The 8,152-nt window shown below is 64.7% G+C and overlaps 1 protein-coding gene across 4 annotated transcripts; it reads left to right on the top strand.

The window, feature by feature from the left end:
- Positions 1–2,541: 2,541 nt before the first annotated feature.
- Positions 2,542–6,854, top strand: MXRA8 (matrix remodeling associated 8). 4 transcript variants are annotated; one of them, XM_057540148.1, is made up of 10 exons: positions 2,542–2,677; positions 3,697–3,720; positions 3,819–4,124; positions 4,212–4,313; positions 4,414–4,893; positions 5,025–5,183; positions 5,369–5,405; positions 5,486–5,562; positions 5,656–5,736; positions 5,958–6,854. In XM_057540148.1, the coding sequence occupies exons 1-10, from the start codon at positions 2,629–2,631 to the stop codon at positions 5,981–5,983; spliced, it is 1,341 nt and encodes a 446-aa protein (XP_057396131.1). In that variant the 5' UTR covers positions 2,542–2,628; the 3' UTR covers positions 5,984–6,854. The 4 variants fall into 4 exon arrangements, with proteins under 4 accessions (XP_057396131.1, XP_057396028.1, XP_057395973.1 ...); XM_057540045.1 differs by having other exon boundaries at positions 5,916–6,854; XM_057539990.1 differs by having other exon boundaries at positions 5,913–6,854.
- The last annotated feature ends 1,298 nt before the right edge of the window (positions 6,855–8,152 follow it).

The raw sequence follows: 8,152 nt of genomic DNA, 5'->3' as shown, positions 1-8,152 counted from the left end.
ACCAGACCACATCTCTCCCGCACGTAAACCCCCTTAGGCCTCATCGTACTTCACGTGAGAGCCCGGCACTCTCTCCCTTACCCGGCAGGCAGCTTCCTGGGCCCCAGCCTAGCTATTCACTTGTGGGTGTGGGTCCCCGAGAGGCTGTCCTGGTTGGTCTGGCGGAGGGAGCCCCTTACCTGCTTTAATCTCGCCATGTTTAAAATGACCTCATTCATCAGCAACTGGGTCTGCAGGCTGCCTGCCCTCTAACAGCTCCAAGAGGGCAGGAGCTTGGCATCCGGTGCAGTGCTGAATCCCAGTGCCTGGCACACAGTAGGTGCGCAGCGTTTGCTGAATGACAGCATGTGTGAACACGTGTCTGTGTGTCTGGTTGTGCCTCTGAGTGCCTGTGGTTTCTCCTCCCAGTGATCCTGGCTGCCTGGAATGTCCGGGTCCCCAGGATTGGAGCCAGAGTCTGAGTCTCAGTCTCAGTGGGGCTCGCTGGCTGACCCGCCTTGTCTGGCCTGGACTCCTAGGAGAGGGGATGTGGGTCCAGGGCTCTGGTCCGGCTGGGCTGGAGCTCAGGAGGACCACAGTGATGTTGCGGTGGCCGTTTAGTTCCGGTCTGTTCTCTCCTGGGCCTCTGTTCTCATCTGCGGCTATTTCCTGCCAAGGACCGGGGAGGTGGGCTCAAGCAGAGGGAACAGGATGGGGCAGGGAGGAGGGGTTTGCAGCCTTCCCCTGCCCTGTCCATCCTTGCCCAGGGGTGCCAGGAGTGTGCTTCCTCCTTCAGACTTCTGCACTGGGGCTGAGCCGAGAGCTGGATCTGCGATGCCAGGAATCCACCGACCTCCACGCAGGGCTGAGACAGGGAGGGCTCCGCAGGGAGTTTAGGGTGTGGCCCGGGTGCTTCCAGGCTCCTAGCTCAGCGCTGGGAGCTGACCCCACTCCCCTTGCAGACTGAGGGGCTGGACCTGGGCCGTCTCTGCCTCCCTTCAGCCCTGCCTGGACACCTTCCCTCTGTGGAGGAGCGACAGCCTGGCCGCCAGAGGCAGGAACAGAGGCCCGAGATGGAGCAATAGAGCGGTCGAGGCCTATGGAGAGAGACAGACAAGGGCGGGGGCGCAGAGGAGGGAGGAGGGCTGGGAAGGAGGCCACCAGCGCTAATATAAACCAGTTAGAAAAACAGGAGGAGAGGCCAGGCCTCAAGGCCAGCCAGGCAGGGCTTGTTTATCCAGAATGAAAGGCCCTTGAGGAGCTGGGGGTGGGGTGCGGAGACAAGTCCTGATTCCAGTTTGGAAAGGGGGCTCCGCCTCCCAGGGCCTGGATCCTGCTGAGGAAATGGGTCCGTTAGGTTGGGGGTGGGGCGTCCTCACAGCCCTGTGTCCTCCCAGCCGGTCCTACCTGTTGTCAACCCTCATTCCCTCTTGCTGCAGTAGCTGCAGCCTCCTCCCCTTGCCTGGAGCCCAAGAGTCTGGCTGGGCTGGGCTCCTTGCTTGTCTGAGGACTTGGGGACCAGGGCAGGGTTCAAGAGTGAGACTCCAGCCCACCAGGGCCTGGGGCCTGTGACCATAATTCAGTCCAAATGGGCAGTCCAAAAATGCACCGTGGGTTTTTGTGGTAGTTTGGTGGATTTCTTTTCTTTTTTTTTTTTTTTTTGAGGTTTGCTTAACTAGAAAGAGTGGGTTTGATACACGGTGCATGCTCTGTTATTTCACATTTGTTTACGTGACTTTGTAAGTTTTCCCAGAGCTTCAAATTTGTGCCTTCTGTTGGGAAGGCTCCCATACCCTCCTTCATTTCCTCCCCTCTGGGAGGGGCGGGGGGTGATCCTGGGAGCACCGTACCCGGGTCTGGGTGGTGTTTCTGCTCTTGATGGTGAGCAGATGGGGTGGGGCACCAGGACAGGGGGTCACCGGCTCCCCGCTCAGCTCTCAGGCGCCTCACCCCTCATCCCCCTGGCTGGCTGAAGATGACTGATGAACAGCAGTGCCCTCATGCTCTCCGGAAGGGGACCCCTGCCTCCCCAGGGCCCATGCGACTCTTATCCCCACCTCACAGTTGAGGAAATGCAGCCCCCAGAGGCGAAGGGTCACCACAGGGCCAACGGGAAGACCTGGTGGTCTGGCAGCCTGGGGTCCTTGGGGTCGGGCCCAGGATGCCTTTCTGCTGGCCTGCAGTGGGGGGATGCCTTGGCCAGTGTTCCCTTACAGAGGTGCTGGTGAGGAGGTGCTCCCCCCAGGACCCCAGACCTGCAGTGGCCCCAGAAGGGCTCCGTATGTATGTCACAGACACCCACAAGGCATCTGGGGCCATACCCTCAGGCCCCCCTGCCCCTTCTGGGCTGGGCTACTGCCACCTTCTCCAGGACCCAAGCCAGAGTGACTCCCCTCACCCTTGGGAACACAGTGGCCAAGGCCTGACACCTCCCACCAGGCCGGCCAAGGACCAAGGACCAAGGACCAAGGACCGGGGGAAGGCAGGGAGGCCAAGGGGCCGGGCAGGAGCGGAGGGGGGCGGTCTGCTCCGTGATGTCACAGCGGGTGCTGGGGAGGGGGAGGGGGAGGGGGGCCGGGCTGTTTTTCTGGAGAGTTAGAGCCTGAGTGAGACAAAGCGCCGGCGGGCCAGGCGGGCCAGGCAGGCGCCATGGAGCTGCGGGCCCGGGTCCTGCTCTGGAAACTTGTGCTTCTGCAGAGTGAGTTCGGGTGTGGGGGCGGGATCGGGGGGCAGGAGCCGCCGGTGGGTCTGAGCCCGAGCCCAGGGTTGGGGGGGTGCCTCAGCCGGGAAGGGGTGGGTCTGGGGGCCTCAGAGGGAGCTGCTCACCACGAGAAGGCTCCCAGGACGTGGAGGTGGTGAGGCCTCAGGTCAGGTCCCACAGAACTTCCCCTCACTGAACGCTGGAGACGGGCCGTGCAGGGAGGGAGGCCAAGGCGGGGGCTCCTCCTGGGGTCCCTGGCGCCCCCCACTTCTCTGGGACGCCCCTCAGGCCTGTGCTTCTCTGTTGTCAGGAGAGGAGTGGGTGGGGGACTGAGGGGGGCTCGCATGGTCTGCTCCCAGGCCCCTGAGCTCACCCCCCCACCCCACCCCTTCCGGGCTGGCCTGCTGACCCGGCACATTCCTCCATCCGGCTGGGCACCCGGCCACATCTCTGGAGCAGGAATTTGGTGTGTGGGGTGGCAGATGGTGGGGTCACTCCGCACTTCCAGCCTTCTCGTGCTTCAGACCTCTGCCCTTCGGGAAGGCCGAGGGGGCTGCTGGGTGGGGCGCCAGCCGTCTGAGGACCCTGGAGGGCTTGTGCGGCATGGCCCGGGGCAGGTGCCACACCGGATATGCACGTGCAGAAGCCCCGCAAACCAGCCCGAGGTGTCAGGCGCTGGTGCTCTTGTGGCCTTGCTGCAGTGATGGTTAGGGTGGCCACCATTCCTGAATGTGGCGCTTGGTGACAGGCACACATCCAGAGCTGGCCTGGCCCCACCACTCACCCGCAGCCTGGGCAGGTGGCCATGAGGATTAAGCGGGGGCCTGGGAGAGGTGGGGGGAAGGAGACCCCCGCCTCTGCCCTCCTGGCTTCTCTGGATTTACCCCCACCTGTTAAGAGGGTGTCCTTAGCACCGACCTCAGCGAGGACTATCGAAGGGGCCCAGGGAGCCAAGTGGGGGCCGGTTCGGGTGGGTGACCCCTCCCCAGTATGACTCTTGCTTCCTCTCCTTCCAGGCTCTTCTGTCCTTCTGTCCTCAGGTTAGTGACCACCCTCCCCTGGGAACCCTTGCTAGCCCCACCCTGTACCTGTCCCCTTGGGTCTCACCCCTCCCGCGGTCACTTCCCCTCTCCACCAGGGCCAGCCGGGCCCGCGACCCCCGGCAGCTCCGTGGTGTCCGAGTCTGCAGTGAGCTGGGCAGCCGGCGCCCGTGCGGTGCTGCGCTGTCAGAGCCCGCGCATGGTGTGGACGCAAGACCGGCTGCACGACCGCCAGCGCGTGGTCCACTGGGACCTCAGTGGCGGCCCGGCCGGCGGCCCCGCGCGCCGACTCGTGGACATGTACTCGGCGGGCGAGCAGCGCGTGTACGAGCCGCGCGACAGCGGCCGCCTGCTGCTGACCCCCTCCGCCTTCCAGGACGGCAACTTCTCGCTGCTCATCCGCGGTACGGCCCGAGGGACCGAGCGGGGGCGGGGCTGCGGGGGCGCGGGCGAGGCCGCGGAGCTCATCGCTGGGTTCCCCCGGTCCGTAGCGGTGGAGGAGACAGACGAGGGGCTGTACACCTGTAACCTGCACCACCATTACTGCCACCTCTACGAGAGCCTGGCCGTGCGCCTCGAGGTCACCGACGACCGTGAGTGTGCCCCCACCCCCGCCTGTGCGCTCCCACCCCCGCCCCGCTCCCTCCGGGCCCCCTGCCGGCCCGGGGTCCCTGACCGGCCTCGCTCCCCCAGCCCGGGCCGCCGGCGCGCACTGGGACGGCGAGAAGGAGGTGCTGGCGGTGGAGCGCGGCGCGCCCGCGTTGCTGACGTGCGTGAACCGCGCGCACGTGTGGACCGACCGGCACCTGGAGGAGGCGCAGCAGGTAGTGCACTGGGACCGGCAGCCGCCCGGGGTGCCGCACGACCGCGCGGACCGCCTGCTCGACCTGTACGCGTCGGGCGAGCGCCGCGCCTACGGGCCGCCCTTCTTGCGGGAGCGCGTGGCGGTGGGGGCGGACGCCTTCGCGCGCGGCGACTTCTCGCTGCGCATCGACCCGCTGGAGCCGGCAGACGAGGGCACCTACTCCTGCCACCTGCACCACCACTACTGCGGCCTGCACGAGCGCCGCGTCTTCCACCTGAAGGTCACCGAGCCCGCCGCCCAGCCGCCCCCGCGGGACTCGCCGGGCAACGGCTCCAGCCACAGCGGCGCGCCCGGCCCGGGTGCAGGAGGCACGTCTAAGGCCCCCTCCGGCCCCAAATCAGGGACTCCAGCGTTGCGGGGGGAGGGCCCCGCGGGCTGAGGCCGGCCCGGGTCGGCGCGCTGCGCGCCCCCTGACGCGGTCCCCGCCCGGTCCCCGCAGACCCCACGCTGGCGCGCGGCCGCAGCGTCATCAACGTCATCGTGCCCGAGGGCCGGGCCCACTTCTTCCAGCAGCTGGGCTACGTGCTGGCCACGCTGCTGCTCTTCATCCTGTTGCTCATCACCGTCATCCTGGCCACCCGACAGCGCCGCCGCGGAGGTGAGCGGGGGGGATGGCGGGGGCTCGCGACGCCAGGGCTGAGGCCAGCGCTAGGAGGTCTTCCCCGGCCGGAGGCGGGACTTGGGGCGCAGTGGCCCGAGCAGAGGGCCCCATGAGCCTCGTTGCCTGGGCTGGGGGGGCTGGGGAAGGGGGAGGCTGCCCCCAACACGACTCTCCCTCCCCAGGCTACGAATACTCCGACAAGAAGTCCAAGTCCAAGGGGTGAGTGCCCCTTCCGGCTCTCCCGGGGACCAGGCAGACCTGCCCACCGCTCTAACCTCCCACCACCCTCCCGCTTCCAGGAAGGATGTGAACATGGTGGAGTTTGCTGCGGCTGCCAGGGACCAGGCTCTTTACAGGAGGGAGGACATCCGACTAGGTGAGGGAGACCAAAGGGACAGACTGTGGCTCCCAGGCCTGGGGTGAGGGAGGCACGTCTCTGAGGCCTCACCCTGCCCTCTCCCTGCACCAGGTTACAAAAACAACCTCCTGAAGGAGAGGGTGGAGCTGTCCCACAGCCCCCTGCCCGCCAAGAGCATCGACTTGGACAAAGGTGAGCTGAGGTGCGGGGGGAGACCCCTGCCCATCTCAGAGCTGGGCTGTACCTCTTGCCACCCACTCAGAGCCCCAACACACCAGGCAGCCCTGCGGGCAGGAGTCCCCTGCCACTTCAGTGCTCCAGAAGTCCCTGGGCAGTCCTGATGGTAGTCTGCCCTGTTTCCCCCGCAGCAGAGGGGCAGAGGGCAGACACCCGCCTGTCCCCTTGGCTTCCAGAGTTCCGGAAGGAGTACTGCAAATAAGGCAACCCCGGGCTCCTGGCTGGGCCAGCAGCTCTGCCAGCTCTTGTCTGTCCACCTCGGAAGACTCTTCCTGCCCCCCATACAGCTCACCTGGCCCCCCTTCCAGCGGCTGGTCCCGCTGTCCTGGAACTTGGCCTGGACTGGTGCAGGGTGAGGCTGCCTCCAGACCCCTCTTGGGGGCCACCGGATCCTCATATGCGATCGTGGGCTCCTTAGGACTCTGCCGGCACTGCAGCCGGGCCCCTTCAGCAGCCCTCGGCCGGTGCTCTTCCCTCCTCGCATGGCCAAGACCCCGCTGATGTTCACCAGTCTCTCAGGCTCTCCTGGCCTCTGCCCACTGGGGCCTGGGAGCCCCACCTCTGCAGGGAGAGGGGCGTGAGGGGGCTCAGTGGGGATTCTTGGAGCTGGGGTCAGCCTCAGGCCTGGCACTCCCACCCCTTCCTTGCCCCGTCCTTAGGGGAGCTGCCTGCCAGCTCCCCTCAACGGCACCCCGAGTTACGCTGCCAGGCTGTCTTGGGCTCTGCATGGTAACCCGAGGACCGTGCACTCCAGGCCCAGGGCTAGTGTCCCTCTGTGCTGCGTCCGGCTTCCTGGGGCCCCCTCTCTGCTTTCCACCCTGCTTCAGCCCTGTTTCCAGCAAGCTGCCTTGACAGTCACTAGGCTCCATGTGATTTCTGATCCTGACTCCCTTCCCTCGGCCCCTCCTTGGGCTGGAGTCTGGGGGTGAGGCCTCATTTGACTCTGTTCTGGCTGAGGATAGGAGGGGGTGTGAAGATGGTTTTAGAGTGGCCAGTGCTGCCACTCCTGACACCCCACATTTGCTCATCCTGGGGAATTGCTATCATCTCAATAAAGACCACATCTGATTTTAGACTTGGCCCCAGGTATGCCTCTACAGCTCCCCTCCATCTCCCCGGGGGGCAGAGTCTGGCCCTTGGGGACCCCCAAGTGTTCTCCTTCATCTGAAGTCCTACTGTCATCACCCATTCCTTTGGGTGGGAAGTCTGGGTCTGGGTGTCCTGAGAAGGGCAACATCAGAGCTGATTGTGTGCACTTACTCCTGGTTGTGAAGCAGTTTCAGATCCTCTTCTGAGGGTTTATTGGACGTGAGAGAGGGTAGCATGTTGGTGGACGTGAGGACAGAGGGCAGACTGTGTTAGTTCAGTCCTCTGAGAAGAGAAGCAGATGCCAGGATGGGCTCAGTGAGTGAGGAAAAAGGGGGAGGAAGCAGGTAGCAGGAGAGCCCTCAGAGGGGTGCCAGCAGGACAGGAGGGGGAGGGAGGGGAGCTGCGGTAGCAAGAAGCCTGTTTCTCCAACCCTGACCCCATCCTCCAAGGCCCTCAGGGACAGCAGGGGGCAGGAGGGGGCGACTGTCACCCTAAGTTGGAAAACCCAGAGCGATGGGCTGAGATCCTGACCTGCTGAATGAGGAAACACAAGCCACCCACACGGGGCGGGGGGGGGGGGGGCGGTCCACAGGTGGCTCCCCTCTGCATCCGAGCTCTCACCCGGGGGAGGTGAGAACCCCGGGGTCGTTTTGATGAAGGCCCAGTTTCAAGCCCTCACACAAAGAAATAGAGTCATGAAATGTGTTCCTTACAGATCCGGGGGGGGCGGGGGGTGTGCTCGGGGAGCCAGGGGAAGGGCAGTCCTCCATCCAGGTCACCAGTGAGCAGGAGATGGGCAGCAGGGTAGCAAGCACCTAGAACTCGTAAGGTGGTTGCAGCAGCAGTCACTGACTTTCACGGGCTCAGCTCTGAGTGGTTATTTTAAAAGGTGCCCAGGAAAAAAGCAAGGCAGGAACTTGTGGTGGGAATCCTGAGCTTGGGTCCTCATCTAAACGTCCAGGTTCTGGATGTGAGGATTGTCATACAGTAAAATACCTGGGCAGAAACTCAAAATAGCTGCTTTCTCATCACACCCCCACAAGGACCCCACAGTGGCAAAGGCAGGGAGGGAGGCTGGGGCACGGAGCTGTGACTCCCCCCATCCCAGTGACCCCCGGTCCCACAGTGGCCACATGCCACTGGACAAGGCCCTTCCTGTCAGGGCTCAGGTTCTGGCCACACACTCAGGCCCCTTGCAGGGCCCCAGCCCGACCACATCAGCATCAGTCCCGGGATTGGCCTCTGGCTACCAGCCTCTGTCCTGTGACTTGGGCTGAGGGTC

The sequence above is a fragment of the Balaenoptera acutorostrata genome, chromosome 1 (genome assembly GCF_949987535.1).
Source record: "Balaenoptera acutorostrata chromosome 1, mBalAcu1.1, whole genome shotgun sequence".
NCBI lineage: Eukaryota > Metazoa > Chordata > Mammalia > Artiodactyla > Balaenopteridae > Balaenoptera > Balaenoptera acutorostrata.
This window is presented reverse-complemented; position numbering and strand designations above follow the sequence as displayed.

Coding starts and splice junctions, on each gene's coding strand:
- MXRA8 (XM_057539990.1), top strand. CDS start 2,629: ATGGAGCTGCGGGCCCGGGTCCTGCTCTGGAAACTTGTGCTTCTGCAG. Junction 3,721..3,818: donor TTCTGTCCTTCTGTCCTCAG/GTTAGTGACCAC, acceptor CCTCTCCACCAG/GGCCAGCCGGGCCCGCGACC. Junction 5,563..5,655: donor GAGGGAGGACATCCGACTAG/GTGAGGGAGACC, acceptor TCCCTGCACCAG/GTTACAAAAACAACCTCCTG.